The 19,499-nt window shown below is 52.7% G+C and overlaps 1 protein-coding gene across 1 annotated transcript; it reads right to left on the bottom strand.

Moving 5' to 3' along the window:
* Positions 1-988: 988 nt before the first annotated feature.
* On the bottom strand, positions 989-13,447 carry LOC127461297 (uncharacterized). The gene is made up of 8 exons (XM_051768980.1): positions 13,419-13,447; positions 11,962-12,086; positions 11,040-11,098; positions 10,284-10,343; positions 8,703-8,870; positions 4,989-5,156; positions 3,252-3,416; positions 989-1,952 (listed from the first exon to the last, which is right to left on the bottom strand). The coding sequence occupies exons 2-8, from the start codon at positions 12,063-12,065 to the stop codon at positions 1,900-1,902; spliced, it is 777 nt and encodes a 258-aa protein (XP_051624940.1). The 5' UTR covers positions 12,066-12,086; positions 13,419-13,447; the 3' UTR covers positions 989-1,899.
* Positions 13,448-19,499: the final 6,052 nt, after the last annotated feature.

Below are 19,499 nucleotides of genomic sequence, written 5' to 3'. Positions count from 1 at the left end.
AAAGACTGAGGCAAAGAAGGCATTAAATGCCTTGGCCTTTTCCTCATCCTTGGTGACAGTGTTCCCCCCGGTGTCCAATAAAGGATGGAGATTTTCCTGTGCCCTCCTTTTGTTGATGATGTATTATATAAACCCTTTTTATTACCCTTTACAGAAGTAGCCAGATTGAGTTCTAGCTGAGCTTTTACCTTTCTAATTTTCTCTCTACATGGCCTAACAACATCCTTGTACTCTTCCTGAGCTGCCTGCCCCTTCTTCCAAAGGTCATAAACCCTTTTTATTCCCCCAGTCCCAGAAAAGTTCCCTGCTCAGCCAGGCCAGTCGTCTTCCCTGCTGGCTCATCTTGCAGTACACATGGACAGGCTGCTCCTGGGCCTTCAAGATTTCCTTCTTAGAGTATGTCCAGCCTTCCTGGACCTCTTTGTTATTAAGGACTGTTTTCCAGGACACTGTCTCAACCATTTCAGTGTCCTGAACAGGCCAAAGTCCACCCTCCAGAAGTCTAAGGTAGAAGTTTATTGACCCCTTCCTTACCTTTTGATCCCTTAGAAGCTGGACCGGGATGGCCAGACAGAATGCAGAGGGGGTGACCTTGGCCCCCCCGCTGCTGCTGCTTACCCAATTGGATGAACAAGATGATAACCATAGCTGTTGTTTCTTTATTTACTTTTATTTCAATTTTGACATTTGTTCCTTGCATAATTATCTGCATTCAAAATTTGTTATTAAGGAGTGTCTCAGCTAATATCATCATAGAAAACAAGAAGGGGGTGATGCGGGGAGCATGGAGGAGGAAAGAGAGAAGTTTGCGAGGTGGAGAAGGCAGCTGCGAGAGACCAGAGCTGAAGAGGCGACAGAGGAGGACGTGGATTCTGGGCATTCAGTGTCCAGTTATGAAGACTGAGACTGTTTTACAGACTAGGACTGAACAGGATTGTTAACAAAAGTTACGAATGTATTGTACCTCAGTTTATGCCAAATGTTTTCACAGTTTTCTCCTCATGTTTATTACCTATTTTCTGACTGGCTGCAATCTGCTGCATTGCAGATGTTTTCCTTATTGGCTCCTATTTCTCCCTTATTCCCTCCTTTCCCTTCTGACTGGTCCATGTCCCTGCCTGTCCTATGCTCCTCCCTGGTTTCTGGAACCTTCTCCTGCTGCCCTATAAATAGGGGTGGCACACCCTAATAAGGCTGCAATAGCTTTGAGCTACCACTCTGCACGAACCCCCGGCTGTCGCGGCTTCTCTCCCCTGCGACTGTGACAGATGGTGCCCAACTAGCGGGGCACAGTGGTGGTTCTCTTACTCTAAGGGAACTCCTCTGCCTGCGCAGGGCACAGGCACCCTTGGAAGACAGGTGTTGCCCCGGCCTCAGGAGGAACATGCTAATTCTACACTTGTGCTGTGCACATTAACTACAAACAGAAGCAGGAAAGAAGACAGGTAATGCGAGTGTAGTAAACATGTCACAGAAAAATCAGGATTGCAACTGAACACTTCATTCTCCAGGTGAAATGGTTCCCCCACTGCTGTACATCCCAGATTCTTCACACACGCAAAATGTTAAAACACTTAAAATCCAGGATTCCCAGGACTCTGCCTGAGATTTTGTGTAGAGCTCGCTGGGTAATTCAGCTCTGCTCTGGGTTGCACTTTGGCTGCTGTTGCTTTCACTTGTTTGAAACCAGGCAGTGGATGGATCTGCCCTGGCACAGCAGGAACCAGCTCACAGGAGGGAGAAAAGCCCTAACAATTATCTCAGTCTTCCGGCAGCACGAGCACTTCCCAACACAGCAAGCCCAGGGAGTGCAGGGGGTGGGGGGCCAAGCTCAAGAGAAATGTAATGAGTGCCAGACTTTAATTTTGTTGATCAATGCTTCACCAGCTCAGGAGTTGTCTATGCATCTGTATCAGTGCCCTCGTCTTCTGAAGCACTTTCTATCAGCACACCTGCAAAAGATTAAAGAGCCAAGAGGAAGTGAAAATTAAACCCACACAGGAATTGGGTAGAGATCCAGCTACATCTGTCTTGGTAGGTTCTGAAAGCTGTGTTTTCAGATGTCTCGTGCCCTGTACAGAATCACAGAAACACAGACAAGGAGAAGGTTGCAAGGGACCTCCAGAGATCATCTGGTCCAACCCAGATGGGACACCTGGAGCTGGGTGGTCAGAACCTCCTCCAGGGGATTTTGAATATCTCCAAGGATATCTCCACAATCTCTCAAGGAACTGCCCATTGCCTCCCATCCTATCACTCAGCACCACCCAGAAGAGCCTGGCTCCATCCTCCTGACCCTTCAAACACTTGTGTCCACTGATGACATCCCCTCTCAGACTTCTCTTCTCCAGACTAAACAGGCCCAGCTCCCTCAGCCTCTCCAGCCCCTGATCATCTCTGCAGCCTCAGCTGGACCCGCTGCAGGAGCTCCATGTTTCCCTTGTACTGAGGAACCCAGCACTGGACACAGCACTCCAGATGGGCCTCACCAGGGCTGCTCCTCCCTTGGCCTGCTGGCAAAGCTCTTCCGAAGGCAGCCCAGGCAGCCTTGGGCCTTCTTGGCCATTGCTGACCCTTGGCCAGCTCTCTGTCCACCAGAACCCCCAGGGCCTTCTCTGCACAGCTACTTGCCAGAGGGTCAGCCCTGAGCCTGGACTGGTGCCTGCCCTTATTCCTGACCAGGTTCCTTGAATTGCTTGGATGGGTTGAGTGCAGCAGGGCTGGGGAAAGAGCCCAGGCCCTGTGAGCCTTCCTGAGGCCTTGGCAAAGGCCGGGGGGGCAGGATGGGGGGTAGGGATCATCCCCCTCCACGTCTGCAGACAGCATCCGTGGGCCATGGGAGACAACCCTCCGTCATGAGGAAGGTGAGTGCGTGGGAGGACTGGGAGTGGACACCTTTAGCACCCATCGGGTCAGAGCTGTCCTCACTGCCCTCAAAGACAAGGGAGAGAAGAGGGGCCTTGACCCCCTGCAGGGAACACTTCAGCATGGAGCTGTTTCAGTGTCACGGATCACAAAAGCTGTTTGTTCCCCGTGGGCAGAGGCCCAGACAAGTGGCCTTTAGTCACGGGATGGATTGTGGTGGTGATTCCCAGGACTGAAGGCAGCTTCTCTGGGCCTCTCCCCATGTCAGGGCCGTCCTTCTCCATCCCCTTTGAGGAGCTGTGCAGGACAAACTCACAGGGTGGTTTGCCTGTAGAGCAGCTTTGGCATCCAGAGAGATGGAAGTGCTTGGGAATGGCCCTGCTCACCTTGTTCTATCTCCATTTTTGCTCCGAGGAGCTGAAGGATGTGCTGTTTGAACCCCTGCCTCCCGTAGAATTCTTGTTCCAGAGTTCCAATTCTTTGGCAGAGCTGCTGAAATTTCTTGTCCATCTTGGATTCCTGGGCCCTCATCATTTTCTTCATTTTCCTATCTGTGAAGGCAGAACAATGATCCTGGGTCACTGACTGTGATGGCTTTGCACAGTTACTGGTGGATTGAGATTGTAAACAAGTCACTCCCCTTTTGTTTCAACCTCTCCCTACTCCTCTCCAATAATGAAGGGACATAATATAATATGTCCTCTCCATATAATGAAGAGATAAAAGTACAAAAATAACAATTTAAAAAGGAAATAGCAGGAACTCCAAAGAACCAAGGGAAAATGGTTTAAGCTGAAAAGGCAGAAATCGTTTCCTAGTCCCCCTACCCCGGGACAGAAAAGCCCCAAATGGCAGCTACCACATGGTTGCCACAAGCAAAGCCAAAACATTGGGAGGCTCCCCTGCCATCTGGACCATGCAGGGGAAAAGAAACAAATTAAACCAAACCATAGCAAACAGGTTCTCAAAGACCCACCCTCCAGGATGAGGGGATGGGGTGAATATTCATCACAAAGCTCCGCGCCCTGGCTTTGGAACCATAACACTGATGCTTCCTCCTTGAGAGGCAGACCAGCTCTCTGACACAAGGATGCCCAAAGGCTCTGATTTAAGCTCCCTGCCAGAGGGTCTCTTCTCAGGGCTCTCCTCTGGGTGTATATTTTCCTTCCTCACTCCCCCTCGAAATCCTCAGCTCACAGGAATTCAATTTTGTGATGGAGGTACAATCTGGAAATGGTTTTCCCTTTGCCCTCTCTCCTTTAGCAGGGAGGGAACAAGAAACTCGGAGCACATTTTCCTCCCTTTTCAGCCTCTCATTGGTGCTTTCTGTAGCTCAATTAAATATGGTTTCAGCTTTGAAAAGAGGGTCACAGGCTTCATCCTAAGGCCACAGTGCCCTGAGCCATCAGGAAGTCAAGGGGTTGCCCTGGACTGTTCTGGGCTGCTCACTGCCAGAGATTTGCTCCTGCAGCAAGAACAGGACCCCCAGGCAGGTGAGGCCCATCTTGTCTCCCCTTTCCCTGCCCGGGGTGCAACAGGCTGTGCCCCAACACACACTGTGTCCTGCCTGAGCCAGGCCCAGGAGCACCATCTGGGGCTCAGCAGGCCCACTGGGGTGTCTGTGCCCCAGCTGACTCCTTCCCTTCCAGCACCAGCTCTTCAGGGAGAGCTGTTCTGCACAGGCCCCTGTGCTCAGAGACACCTGCAGTGCTCATGGAGCTGGGTCTCCTTGTGGATCTTCAACAGGAAGACAAGGTTGGGATCACATGTGCCCCAAGACGGCCCCAGGAGTGGGGAGTGGGAGAAGGGGAGTGGGGAAAGGGAGAGAGATGCTGACAGGACTGCAAGGGGGGAACCTTAACAAGGATCAGGGGATCAGAGAACTCACAGCACACACTCTCTGCAGAGATGAGGGAGACAAGTGTGGCCATGACCACCTGCAGAGAACACTTCAGCAGGGAGCTGTTTCAGGGTCAGGCAGCACAAAAGCTGTGCCCCATGTCAGGGCCGTCCTTCTCCAGCCCCTTTGAGGAGCTGTGCAGGACGAGCTCTCAGAGTGGTTTGCCTGTAGAGCAGCTTTGGTGTTCAGAGAGATGGAAGTGCTTGGGAGTGGCCCTGCTCACCTAGTTCCTTGTTCAGGTCTTCTCTGAGCAGCTGAATATCCTGCTTTGTGGATGCCAGCCCTTCCTGGAAATCTTCACGCATAGCTTTCATTTCTTTGCAGAGCTGCACAATGGTCTCCTCCATCACAGATCCCTGAGCCTTTGGGGGATTTTCCTCCTCTGTCTTTCCTGTGAAAAAATAGACAGGTGTCAGTGGGAGACTGACACTGCCCCCTTGAAGGAGAGACCACCCATCTGCCCTGGGGATGCTCAAATCCTCTGTTTTCAAGTCTCTTCTTCAGGGGCTCTCCTTAGGCCTTCCTGCAGGTTGTCTTTTCAACTTCACTCTCCTCCTGAGAAATACTCACTTCAGAGGAATTAAACCTTGCACTCAAGGTGCAACCTGGAAATGGACTTTTTTGCCTTATTTCTTCATGCAGGGAGGGAACAAGAAACTCAGACTCAGGTCCCTCATGTCCAGCCTGTTTACTGATTTGTTTGCTCCACACTTCTTTTTCTTTAGAGAATCCTTCCTAATTCAGCAGCCTTGGAAAAGAACTCACTCATCCCTGAAAAACAGGACTGGGGAATTCCCAAGCTGATGCACTGTGGGCACCATTAGTGATCTCTTCCCCAGCTTTCAAATCCTTTCCCACCAGGAATTTGCTCCGGGAAGGAGCCTTGGTCTCTCTCCTGGAGCTCCAGTCTTCCTTGGGACATGGAGACTTTTCTGTTCCAGCTTTTGTCTCTGGAAAGGAGTCTCAGCACCACTGTGAGCCCTCAGAACCATGGGCTTGGAGCTCCTGTGCTGCTGGGGAGGAGCACTGACAGGAAGCCCCCTGCCCCCTCACTCCCCAAGGGCCTGGCCATGGGGGAGAGCCCAGGCCCTGCTGATTTCCAGGTGTTCCTTGAGGGAAGAACATTGCCCTGCCCCATGCCAGCTGCAAAGAGCAGGGACAGACAAAGAGCTGCCTTAGAACCTGGGCAGGATGGGAGCCAGCAGAGCCCAGGCTGTGCTGGGCAAAGCCACTGCCGGGGCAGCTCTGCACCCTGGGGGCCTGGACACCTGCACGGGGGTGGGAAATACAGCAAAGCACTTCTGGAGGCCCTTGGAAGTGGGAATTTATGGACAGATGGGACTATTTGGCCTCACTGTGCTGGGCCCTCATGCACAACAGGCCTTTGTCTCTTCTCTTTGTTCGGCAGGGTTTAGTTTCCAGGTAGCCTGGGCAAGTCCTGGCCCTCACCTGCACACAAAGGCTTCTCCCTTTTGGGCCTGGAGGAAAGCCCAGGAGGAGATTCCTCCTTTAGTGGTCAAGGGAAGGAGAGGAAATCCCAGAAGTGCTGTGTTATGCCTTTCAATCCTTACCAATTGCCAGGGATACCCTCTGCTAGAGCAGGACGTGTCTCTGGTCAGAGAGGGACGTCCCTCTGACCAAAGTCACCCCACCCCAAAGGCCTCCTGCTGTGCACTGAAGGGGTTCTGCAGGTGCTCGGGGGAGAGACCTTGACTGGCTTTGCCTCTGCCAGGGATAACACACAAGGCAGCAGCTGGGACTCACAGGGGCTCCTGCTGCCGAGGTCCCTCAGTGCAGTCTGGGCAGTGGCAGCCCCCACAGCGACTGTGACCTGCAGCCAGGCTGGAGAAAAGTGGCTGCCTCTCCCTCCAGTGCCCAGGGCGAAGAGGATGGCCACCCTTCCCCTTCTGGTCCTCCGATTTTTCCTGTCAAACCCTCGCCCCATAGGATGAGGGGATGGGGTGAATATTCATCACAAAGCTCCGCGCCCTGGCTTTGGAACCATAACACTGATGCTTCCTCCTTGAGAGGCAGACCAGCTCTCTGACACAAGGATGCCCAAAGGCTCTGATTTAAGCTCCCTGCCAGAGGCTCATCTTCTTAGAACTCTCCTCTGGGTGTATATTTTCCTTCCTCACTCCCCCTCAGAAATCCTCAGCTCACAGGAATTCAATTTTGTGATGGAGGTACAATCTGGAAATGGTTTTCCCTTTGTCTTCTATCTTTTAGCAGGGAGGGAACAAGAAACTCGGAGCACATTTTCCTCCCTTTTCAGCCTCTCATTGGTGCTTTCTGTAGCTCAATTAAATATGGTTTCAGCTTTGAAAAGGGGGTCACAGGCTTCATTCTATGGCCACAATGGCTTGAGCCATCAGGAAGTCAAGGGGTTGCCCTGGACTGTTCTGGGCTGCTCACTGCCAGAGATTTGCTCCTGCAGCTGCTGCAAGAACCTGCAATGCTGGGGCCTGAAGATCCGGCCCTGAGCCAAAGTTAACCTGTGAGATGAGCTCTCCTACCTAGTATTGTATTTCGCCCTATATCTGCTTATTAACCAAGATGCTATATAATCCTTAGTACTGCCTGAAGAACACACAGTTATGCTTGTTAGCCCAGCATGTTATCAATAATTAGTAAGGCCTGTATGTGTTATAAATATGCCTTTTCTTTCCAGCCAAGGTCACGAAAAATAGTAGGGCCTCACGTGGTCACAGCTGGTTCAATTTGATTTCAATGTAGCTCTAAGTTCTGTATTTAGTGACCAGTCAAGGCCATGAAGCATTTAATAGTGGATGCTCCAAATCTACTCCCTTGGTCTCCCTCTGGGCCCTGGCCAGGCCGAAGGGGAACACCAACAGAGGTAGAAAGGCAGATTGTGTTTCTGCCCCAATCGAGTGACTCAGCTGGTTTGTTTAACACTGTATAAGCTGAACTCTCACAGCCAGGATGGAGGCCCCACCTACGAGTGGATGCACTGCACAGGATTTCCCAGGGACAGGGAAGGGCTTCTCCAGGCCTTTGCTGCCACGGGGCTCCCCAGCTGAAGTGTGGTCTGGATGATGACGATTCCTTAGGGGAACTGGTGATGTATCTGTCTCTTAATCACTCCGAGACTTTCTCTGTAGTAATGATTAGATGCATTGCTAAGTGTATCCTTTGATAAGCCACTGCTTCTTTTGTAATTCTTTACTGTCTTGCACTAAAGGAAACTTATACACTTATTCTTTAAAGTTGGTGTCTGTGCTCCTCAATTTATCCTGGTTACCAGGGGAGGGAGGGGGCAAAACAGAACAGGACCCCCAGGCAGGTGAGGCCCATCTTGTCTCCCCTTTCCCCGCCCGGGGTGCAACAGGCTGTGCCCCAACACACACTGTGTCCTGCCTGAGCCAGGCCCAGGAGCACCATCTGGGGCTCAGCAGGCCCACTGGGGTGTCTGTGCCCCAGCTGACTCCTTCCCTTCCCAGCACCAGCTCTTCAGGGAGAGCTGTTCTGCACAGGCCCCTGTGCTCAGAGACACCTGCAGTGCTCATGGAGCTGGGTCTCCTTGTGGATCTTCAACAGGAAGACAAGGTTGGGATCACATGTGCCCCAAGACGGCCCCAGGAGTGGGGAGTGGGAGAAGGGGAGTGGGGAAAGGGAGAGAGACGCTGACAGGACTGCAAGGGGGGAACCTTAACAAGGATCAGGGGATCAGAGAACTCACAGCACACACTCTCTGCAGAGATGAGGGAGACAAGTGTGGCCATGACCACCTGCAGAGAACACTTCAGCAGGGAGCTGTTTCAGGGTCAGGCAGCACAAAAGCTGTGCCCCATGTCAGGGCCGTCCTTCTCCAGCCCCTTTGAGGAGCTGTGCAGGACGAGCTCTCAGAGTGGTTTGCCTGTAGAGCAGCTTTGGTGTTCAGAGAGATGGAAGTCTGCTTGGGAATGTCTCTGCTCACCTTGTTCCTTGTTCAGGTTTTCTCTGAGCAGCTGAAAAAGGCAATTTGTGTATTCCTGCCCTTTCTGGAGATCTTCACGCATAGCTGTCATTTCTTGTGTGAACTTCTGGAAGTCCTCCTTCATCCATGATTCCTGGGGCTTTGAGGCCTCTGGTTCCCATCCTTTTTCTGTGAAAAAAGACTGATGTCAGTGGGAGACTGACACTGCCCCCTTGAAGGAGAGACCACCCATCTGCCCTGGGGATGCTCAAATCCTCTGTTTTCAAGTCTCTTCTTCAGGGGCTCTCCTTAGGCCTTCCTGCAGGTTGTCTTTTCAACTTCACTCTCCTCCTGAGAAATACTCACTTCAGAGGAATTAAACCTTGCACTCAAGGTGCAACCTGGAAATGGACTTTTTTGCCTTATTTCTTCATGCAGGGAGGGAACAAGAAACTCAGACTCAGGTCCCTCATGTCCAGCCTGTTTACTGATTTGTTTGCTCCACACTTCTTTTTCTTTAGAGAATCCTTCCTAATTCAGCAGCCTTGGAAAAGAACTCACTCATCCCTGAAAAACAGGACTGGGGAATTCCCAAGCTGATGCACTGTGGGCACCATTAGTGATCTCTTCCCCAGCTTTCAAATCCTTTCCCACCAGGAATTTGCTCCGGGAAGGAGCCTTGGTCTCTCTCCTGGAGCTCCAATCTTCCTTGGGACATGGAGACTTTTCTGTTCCAGCTTTTGTCTCTGGAAAGGAGTCTCAGCACCACTGTGAGCCCTCAGAACCATGGGCTTGGAGCTCCTGTGCTGCTGGGGAGGAGCACTGACAGGAAGCCCCCTGCCCCCTCACTCCCCAAGGGCCTGGCCCCGGGGGAGAGCCCAGGCCCTGCTGATTTCCAAGTGTTCCTTGAGGGAAGAACATTGCCCTGCCCCATGCCAGCTGCAAAGAGCAGGGACAGACAAAGAGCTGCCTTAGAACCTGGGCAGGACGGGAGCCAGCAGAGCCCAGGCTGTGCTGGGCAAAGCCACTGCCGGGGCAGCTCTGCACCCTGGGGGCCTGGACACCTGCACGGGGGTGGGAAATACAGCAAAGCACTTCTGGAGGCCCTTGGAAGTGGGAATTTATGGACAGATGGGACTATTTGGCCTCACTGTGCTGGGCCCTCATGCACAACAGGCCTTTGTCTCTTCTCTTTGTTCGGCAGGGTTTAGTTTCCAGGTAGCCTGGGCAAGTCCTGGCCCTCACCTGCACACAAAGGCTTCTCCCTTTTGGGCCTGGAGGAAAGCCCAGGAGGAGATTCCTCCTTTAGTGGTCAAGGAAAGGAGAGGAAATCCCAGAAGTGCTGTGTTATGCCTTTCAATCCTTACCAATTGCCAGGGATACCCTCTGCTAGAGCAGGACGTGTCTCTGGTCAGAGAGGGACGTCCCTCTGACCAAAGTCACCCCACCCCAAAGGCCTCCTGCTGTGCACTGAAGGGGTTCTGCAGGTAACGTGCTCAGGGGAGAGACCTTGACTGGCTTTGCTTCTCTCAAGGATAACCCCTCACATCCCAGAGGTTCCCAAGGATGAGCACAGACAAGAGGAATGGGATCAGCACTCACTTCCTCGCTCGAATGCCTCGTCTGTGAGTTTCTCAAGCAGCTTCCAACCAACCGTAGCAGCTGGGCATCAGGGTCACATGGAAATAAAACAAAGACAAAAAGAGGACATTTAACAAGGACTTTTCCCTGAGGAACTCCTGGAATGCATTGAGCAGGTTCTGGGGCAGAACACACCACCCAGCTGGCCCTGGAACCACAAGGTCCTGTGCACCAGAGCCCGACAGCAGCGCTGGGGGGGCTCTGACCTTCGAGGCCACTCAGGCTCTCCTGGCCAAGAACCTGCCTCGGCTGCCACAGCATTCGGGCACCACACAGGTGCCTCAGCACAGTCCCACCAGAACAGAGACACCCCAAAGTGTGAGACACTCCTCCTCCACACTGCACGAGTGGAGAGGGACCTCCCAGGGCCCTTCATTGTCCCTTGGCCTTTTCATTTGGGCCTGTCTTCTCAAAGACTTTCAGATGACCACAGGCAAGAGGAATGGGATCCAGCACACCTACTTATCAACCCAAATACATCTCTTAGGACACTCTGCCACCAGCTCTCCATTTCTGCCCACTGGGTTCACATGGAAAGAAAAAGGAAAAAAGGAAACTTCACTAGGATTTTTCCCTCCAGATTTCAAGAATGCATGAAGGAGCTTTTTGGGGACACACATATCCCTTATACTGCTCAAACCTCTGATATACTTGGGGTTTTAAAATCACTTATTTCCCCTTCTATTACTGTCAAAACAGAAGAAACACAGCTCTTACCAGCTCCTCCCAGGAATTCCATGCCTCTTCTCTCCCATGTCTTTTTCTCAGGGTTCATTCTGCAATGCAAGGGAAAAGGGGAGAAAAATCTATGGGGTGGGCACAGGACTAGAGAAGAGGAGGCAGTTGAGAAGATCTGGGGGGGCAGCCAAGAGAGACAGGAGGCTGTGAACTGCCAAGCCTTTGCCTTCCCTGGGGTTTGCTGGAACAAGGGCTGAGCCCTGCTGCTCCCCTATGATCCACCCCAGGGCCTTTGCTGGGCTTTATGAGAGCCAGGGACGAGCCTGCCTGGTGTGAATTTAGGAGGAGAATAACATTGATGACCCAGCCGAGTCTCGGCTGTGCCTCAGTTGTGCTCACCCCAAGTCAAGGACCTTTCAGTTGCCCATGATCTGCCCGGGAGGAGCTGCACAAGAAACCAGGAGGGAGCACGGCCAGGACAGGTGACCTGAATAGGCCAGAGGGATATTCCAGAGCCCAGAACGTCATGCCCAGTACATGAACTGGGGGAGTTGACTGGGAGGTGCCTCCCGGGGATGGGCTGGGCATCGGTCAGTGGGTGCTGAGCAGTTCCCTTGTGCATCACTGGTTTTTCATGGCATTTATCCCTCTCAGTACTTTTCTTTTTCATTCCCGTTATTGCTATTACTATTGTTGTTATTACTGTTATTATATTTTACTTTATTTCAATTATTAAACTGTTCTTATCTCAGCCCACCAGTTTTACCTCCTCCTGATTCTCCTCTCCCATCACAGGGGTGGGGATGATGGGAGGGAGCAGCTCTGTGCTCCTTAGTTGTTGGATGGGCTTAAACCACAGCAGTCCTTTTTGGTGCCCAATGTGTGCTCCACCAGCACTCAGGCACAGCCTTCCAAACCATTCCACAGTGCCATGAAAACCCCTCACTCCCAGAGCTCCTACCTCCCATCCAGCTCTTGGGCTGCTCCAGAGTATTTGGTCACAGAAGCTGCTGTGACCAAGGACACCCTCTGCCAGGAGCTGCCCTGCCGAGGCTCCCCGGGCATGTCACGGCCCAGGACCTTCACCTGGAGAAGAGAAAAATGGGAAGAGCTGCAGGAAAACCACGAAGCTCCAGAGCTGAGAGCTCAAAGGGCTGGGCAGGGTCTTCTCCTGCCCCCACCCCCTTAGAGATGAGCTCCAAAATCCAGGCCCTGGTGTGGGAAACTCCCCTATGGTGCTCCAGAGGAGACTTGGGAGTGGGAAGAGGAGGGTTGGTGTGTGATACTGGGAGCACTGGGGGAGCCAGAGAGCCATACTGGGAGCACTGGGGGGGAAATGAGAGCACTGGGGGGAACCAGTGAGCGATACTGGGAGCTCTGGGGCTGCACTGGAATTTTTAGCCCCTGAATCCCATGATCTGATGGCAAACAGGCCATGTGGCTTAAGTTAGGGGGATTCAAGGCTCTGGAACACTAATTTTGGGAGCTGCAAGGCTCAGAAAGACAAATTTGGGGAGCTCTGGGGCTCAGAAAGAATGATTTAGGGGGCTTTGGGGCTGAGAAACTGATTTGAGGGACTTTGGGGCTCCGGAACACTGATTTCAGGAGCTTCTGGGCCTAAAAAGCCCTTATTGAGGGATCTTTTAAGCTCAGAATGAGCAATGTAGGGAGTATTTAGGCTCAGAAACCCCCATTTAGAAACATTTTTTGGTCCAGAACACCAATTTAGGGAGCTTTGGAGCTGAGAAACACTCTTTTGGGAGATTCTGGGCTCAGGAATATCCATTCAAAGAATTTTTGGGCTTCCAAAAAAACTTGTTTAGAGAGGGTCTTGTTCAGGAACCCTGATTTAGGAAGCTTTGGGCCTGGGAAACACACATTTAGGGAGCTTTTAGGGTCAGAGCCAGTGATTTAATGAGCTTTTGCTGTTCAAAGCATTGATTTTGGGAGCATCTGGACCAGAAGGACCAATTCAGGGAGCTTTGGGGCTCCCAAACCCCCTCTATTGGGTTCATGTGGCCAGGTTTTGGTAGCGGGGGGGCTCCAGGGGTGGGTTCTGTGAGCAGCTGCCAGAAGCTTCCCCATGTCCGGCACCGCCAATTCCAGTGGCTCCATCTGTGGTGCAGAAGGAATTAGAGCCAGAGGAGAGCAGAGTGAGAACAGAGGAACAGCTCTGCAGACCCCCAGGGCAGTGCAGAAGGAGGGGCAGGAGGTGCTCCAGGCACCAGGGCTGAGATTCCCCTGCAGCCCAAGGAGGAGCCCACGCCAGAGCAGGGGATGCCCCAAAAGGAGGATGTGGTCCTGTGGGAAGCCTGTGTTGGAGCAGAGTCCCTGCAGGGGCCTGGGGATCCCTGGAGAGAGGAGCCCACGCTGGAAGAGGTTTTCCTGGAAAGACCTGTGGCCCTGTGGGGGACCCACCTTGGAGCAGGGAAGGGACTTTGACTCCTCTCTGAGCAGCAGCAGGATCAGCCTGTGATGTTTGGGATTACATTCCAGTCTCCCTGAAACACTGAGGAGGAGGAGGGAGGGTCTGGGATGGAGGGGGCTTGGGGGGAAGATTTTTGTAAGATTTCTTTTACCTCTCATTATCCTGCTCTGATTTTGTTGGTAATAAATTCAATTAATGTCCACAATTCCAGTCTGGTTTGCCCATGATGTAATCAGAGAGGGATCTCTCTCTGTCCTTATCTCAACCCATGAAGCTTTTGCTGTATTTTCTCTCCCCTGTCCAGGTGTGGAGGGCAGTGACAAAGTGGCTTTGGTGGGTGCCTGGCACCCAGTCAGAGTCAACTCACTACACACCCATCTGGGGAGCTTTTGGGCTGAGTGACAGCGATTTAGGGAGCTCCTGCATTCAGAAATACCCATTTTGGGATCTTTGAGGCTCAGAAAAAAGGTGTAGGGAACTTCTGGGCTCAAACCAAGCAACTTCTGCTTTTTTAGGGGCTCAGAACCCCACCCCTCAGGAGCTTTTGGTCTCAGATACTGCAAGTTTGGGAGCTTTTGATCTCAGAAGCAGTGATTTAGGGAGCTTTGGGGCTCAGAACCATCCATTTAGGGAGATTTTGGTGTCTCAAACACTGATTTAGGGAGATTTGGGGTTGAAAAACCCCAATTTCGGGAGCATTTGGCTCAAAACCACTCATTTAGGGAACTTTTGGCCTCAGAAAGTCTCATTTAGGGAGCTTTTGAGCTCACCCAATTCCAATTTAGGGAACTCTTGGTCTCAGAAACAAGTATTTATGGATCTTTTGGGGCCTGAAGCAGCAATTCAAGTAGCATGTAGGTTGAGAAAGAGGGATTTAGGGAGCCCTGGTGCTCCAAACCACCAATTTAGTGAACCTTGGGCCTAAGAAACCCCAATTTGGGGAGCTTGAGGCTCAGAAAAGCTGAGTACCAGTATCCTGGTATCAGGAGCTGTGGGTCAGGGAGAGCGATTTGGGGATATTTTCAGCTCAGAAAGAGCAAATGAAAGAGCCTTTGGGCTCCAAAAGACCAAGTGAAGCAGATTTTGGGCTCAGTAGCCCCCATTTAGGCAGCTTTGGAGCTCCAAACCAGCGATTTGGGAAGCTTTTGGGCTCAGAAACACTAATTTCGGGAGCAGAAGTAGCCCCACGGGGGGAAGGGTGGGAGTGAGGGGCTGCACTTACCTGGAAGAAGGTCGGGACGAAGCGGCTCCGCAGGGAGCACCGCGGGGCTCCTGACGCTTATATTCCTCCTGCCCTACCCCACTCCTGCAGGACCTACCCCTGCCCTTTATCCCCTGGCACCTCAGTTCTCGGGTTTACACCAGTTTCTCGGAAATCCCTGGAAACCAAAAGCGAAAATGCTCCGAGCAGGGGGCGGCTCCTGGGGCGGGAGAGGAACAGCAGAGCCCCGGGGTCCCTGCTGGGGCGAGGGGGCACAGCCAGTGGCCCCTGCCTGCTCCTGGGGCCTCCCGGGGCACCAGGAATGGCACTGGGGGGGAACTGGGAGCACTGGGAGCCAACCCCATGGTCTGATGGCAAATGGGGCGTGTGGCACGAGTTAGGGGGTTCGGGGCTCTGGAACCCCAATTTCAGGAACTTCGTGGCTTAGACACTCCTCTTCTGGAGGTTTGGGGTAATAACAGCGATTTCAGGAGATCTGAGGCTGAGAAAGAGCAATCTGGGGGGGCCTTGGGGCTCCAGAATACCAATTTCAGGAGCTTTTGGGCTCAGAAATTCACATTTAGAGAGCTCTGAGTCTCAGAAACACCAATTAAGCAAGCTTTGGACTGAAGAAAAAACAAACCCCAAACCAAACAATAAAACAATTTATAGATGTTTTGAACCAAGAAAGAACAATTTAGGGAGAGTTTTGGCTCAGAAACACCCATTTAGGGATATTTTGGGGTCTAAAAAACTGCTTTAGGGAGCTTTAGGGCTGAGAAACACTCATTTTGTGAAGATTTAGACTCAGAAATATCAAACTGAGGAGTGTTTGGACATCCAAAAAAACCTGTTTAGAGAGGGTTTTGCTCACCATGGCTGAAATATAAGTATGGGGAGGCCTGGCAGATTGTCTGTATCCCACTGCCCCAAACCCCTCAGCAATGCCATGTGCTTGCAATGGGGGAACCAACACTGGATGGCTGGAAACATCTCCTGTGTCCCAAGGCACTGCCTGGAACACTGTCCTGGGCCTGGAGAAGCAAGTTTTAATGGTGACATGAAACCCCTGAAAGAACTGAATCAGACAGTGGAACTCATTTCTGAACCAGCCTCAGAGACACTTGGGCCAAAGAACCTGGCCCTGAGCGGGTGAATCACATCCCCTGTCATGCACCAGCCTCTGGGGAGATCCCAGGATGCAAGGGACAGGTGAAGAGGACACTGAGGGCAAAGGCTGGTGGGGCTGCAAACACGGGGTTACACATTTACCAAAGGTTCCTCAACAGCAGAGGATCTGCCAGTCGGGCTGGCCCTGCCCAGTCAGCATATTTACGTGCTGTGGAAGGGGACAAAGTTCCTGCAGTGCACATGAAAAACATGCTGGGGAAATGTGGTGGGTTTCTGTGGCTGGGTTTGGTAGCACTGGGGGGGGTTACAGGGGTGGCTTCTCTTAGAAGCTGCCAGAAGCTTCCCCTGTCCTGTGGAACCAACACCAGCTGGCTCCAGGACGGACTCCCTGCTGCTGGCCAAGACCAAGCCAACGAGGAGTGACAGTAACACCCCTGGGATAACATATTTAAGAACAGAAGGCTGTGGGACAGAAAGAATTCCAGCCAGGGAAGAGCAGAGTGAGAACATGGGAACAACAAAGTAGACCCCAAGGTCAGGGCAGGAGGGGCAGGAGGAGCTCCAGGTGCTGGAGCTGAGGCCCTGCAGCCCGTGGGGCAGAGCAGGGTGGGGCAGCTGTGCCCCTGTGCCCATGGGGGAGCATCGGGGTGCAGAGACCCCCCTGCAGCCCCTGGGGGAGAACTGGGGTGCAGAGACCCCCCTGCAGCCCCTGGGGGAGAATTGGGGTGCAGAGACCCCCCTGCAGCTCATGGGGGAGAATTGGGGTGCAGAGACCCCCCTGCAGCCCCTGGGGGAGAATTGGGGTGCAGAGACCCCCCTGCAGCTCATGGGGGAGAATTGGGGTGCAGAGACCCCCCTGCAGCCCCTGGGGGAGAATTGGGGTGCAGAGACCCCCCTGCAGCCCCTGGAGAAGCCCACTCCAGAGCAGGTGGATGCCCAAAGGAGGCTGTGACCCCGTGGCAGGCCCAGGATGGAGCAGGGTCCTGGCAGGGACCTGCAGCCCGTGGAGAGGGAAGCCCAGGCTGGAGCAGGTTTTTCCTGGGTAGGACTCGTGGCCCCTGTGGGGGACCCACGCCGGGACAGCTCATCCATGAGGGACTGACCCCATGGAGGAGTGACCCACGGGACAGCAGGTTGGGAAGAGCTGCTGCCCGAGGGATGGACTCACGCTGGAGAGGTCCATCAAGGACTGTCTCCCGTGGGAGGGACCCCAGGGCAGCAGGGGAAGGACTCCAACTCCTCTCTCTGAGCGGCAGCAGAAACAACAACTGACTGCAACCCCCATTCCCGTCCCCCTGCACTGCTGGGAGGGAGGAGGGAGAACATGGAGGGAAGGAGGGGTGGGGGGAAGGTGTTTTTAAGACTGTTTTATTTCTCACTCTTTGGCTCTTATCCTGTTAGCAATAAATTCAAGTAATATCCTCACTTTGAGTCTGTTCTGCCCATTGCAGGTAATCAGCAACTGACTCTCCCAGCTCTTATCTCAGCTCATGAATCCTTGGCTGTGTTTTCCTCTCCTCTGTCCAGTTGCAGAGGGAGAGTGAGAGAGTGGCTTTAGTGGGTACCTGGCATCCGGCCAGGGTCGACCCGCTCCAGGAGAACAGTCTGGGTTATTCCTGCCTCAGGCAAAGGCAAACCCACCCGTGGGATTGATGTTGCTCAAGGACACGAGTGCACTTGGTGGCTGATGTGGGAGAATGGGAATTCCTGTGTGTGCCTTAAGGGGATTTGATTTGGGGTGAAAATAGCCAATGAATTAAATCTGATGTTAAGAACTAACCAACACTTCTGTGGTGGCTACGTGTGCATCACCTGAGCACCTCCCAGCATCGACCTCAACCACAAGTGTTCCGGGGATCTGAGCCTTGACTTCCCTCGGAAGGAAGGAGGAACTTTGATCAAACTGAACAACAATTGAACAGTGGAGTCAGAACTGACTCCAATGTGCCACACGCAACAATCCAACACCTCCCACACAGCTTTCCTGTTCCCAGGGATGGAGGCCAAAGTCATGGACTGAATGAATTCAACAAACAATTTTTGTGGACATTTTATGACCATTTGACAGAGGTGTTCCACACACTATGGGAATGATGTCTGTATTTATATCTACCAAATAGATAAATAGGAAATGTGATGGGGAATTGGGAAGTGTGAGAATTGGCATGACATCATTGGTAGGGAGTAAGGGGTGGATATTGTCCTGTTTTCAGCTGGGAAGGAGTTAATTTAGTCTCAGTAGCCATTACAGTGCCAGTTGTTGGATTTGGAATGAGAATACTGTTGATAACACACTCATGTTTGGGGTTTTACTGAGTCGTGATAATCCTAAATCAAGGAATTTGGTTTTGGTTTTATGTCCCCTGCTCTGCCAGTGAGAAGGTTCCCAAAAGAAAAAAGCTGGGAGGCAGCAGAGCCAGGACAGGTGACCTGAAATGGCCAAAGGAATATTCCACACCATTAGACATCATGCCCAGTATATGAACTGGGGCAGTTACCTGGGATGGGGGGCTGATCTGGCCTTGGGAAGGGGGCCTGGCATCAGTCAGGGGGTGGTGAACGATTGCATTGTGCATTGTTTGGTACTTTTTTCCTTTCCATTTAATCATCATTACTCTGATTATTCACTATATTATTATATTTTACTTTGTTCTCAATTATTAAACTGTTCTTATCTCCACCTGCAAGTTTTTCCCTTGATTCCTCTCCCCACCACACTGGGGGTGGGGGGGCTGTGAGCGAAGGGCTGGGTGGTGAATAGTTGCCAGGGGCCTTAAACCAGGACAAAGAGCTACAGAGTGAGGCTGCAGGAAGGGGGCCCATGGCACCGTCCACAGCCAGGCCTCCAGGTATAATCCTGGAGGGCCTGATCTGTGGCCTGGTTTTCTGGACCCCCTGCTCAAGGTGCCCCAGGGCCATTGTCACACACCAGGCCCTGGAAACCACTGTTCCCAGCACTGGTCTGTCAGCCACCTCTGAGAGGTGGTTTGTTCCTTCACAGAGGGACATCAAGTGACGGGGCCAGAACTCCAAGAGGTCCCAAGACTTTGTCCCCTCGGGCACAGCCTGGTCTGTGCCACCACGGGCTGGGAGGACACACGTTGTGCTGAGGCCCTGGGGCCTCGTGGCCTCCTGGCACAGCCCGGCAAGGCTGGGCACTGTCACCCCCTTGTCCTTCCCTCAGCGTCACCCCCATCCCAGTGCCCTGGCAGAGCCCTGAGCAAGGCGTGAGGGACAGGATCTGCCTTCCCCGGGCTGGGGGTCAGGGCTGGGCGCGTTGCTGGGGGTCCCAAGCAGGGGTCAGGAGACCCATCGGGGTGTGAGGGGGCTCTCAGGGATCCCGGACGGCGCCGATAAGGGGTCTGTACGGGCCGCGGAGCATCATGGGAAGTGCAGGCGCGGCTGTGATTGGCTCGTGCCGCGGGGCACGATGGGAGCTGTAGTCCCAGAGTGGTTTAACGACTCTGGAACAGACTGATACCCGCTAGAGCAGAAGAACTTCTTCCTGAAAGCCAATGTGGTTTCAGAGCCAACAGGGGGACCACAGACATGGGATTTGTTCTCAGACAACTGCAAGAGAAGTGCAGGGAACAGAACAAAGGTCTCTCTGGAACCTTTGTTGAGCTCACCAGGGCTTTCAATACTGTGAGCAGAAAAGGTCTGTGGGAGATTTTGGAACGTTTAGGTTGTCCCCCCAAGTTCCTTAAAATAATCATCTACTCCACGAGGATCAGCACGG

This window comes from Manacus candei, unplaced genomic scaffold, assembly GCF_025592945.1.
Source record: "Manacus candei isolate 608988 ecotype Guabito, Panama unplaced genomic scaffold, ASM2559294v1 h1tg000099l, whole genome shotgun sequence".
Lineage (NCBI taxonomy): Eukaryota > Metazoa > Chordata > Aves > Passeriformes > Pipridae > Manacus > Manacus candei.
The sequence above is the reverse complement of the archived record's forward strand: the minus strand, read 5'-3'. Positions and strand labels throughout refer to the sequence as shown.

Bases quoted from the DNA above. Each gene is read 5' to 3' on its own strand.
- LOC127461297 (XM_051768980.1), bottom strand. From the start codon at position 12,065: ATGCCCGGGGAGCCTCGGCAGGGCAGCTCCTGGCAGAGGGTGTCCTTG. The intron at 3,417-4,988 runs GTGAGCAGGGCC...CTGCCTTCACAG, and splicing joins AGACCTGAACAAGGAACTAG to ATAGGAAAATGAAGAAAATG. The intron at 1,953-3,251 runs GTGAGCAGGGCC...AATCTTTTGCAG, and splicing joins AAAAATGGAGATAGAACAAG to GTGTGCTGATAGAAAGTGCT.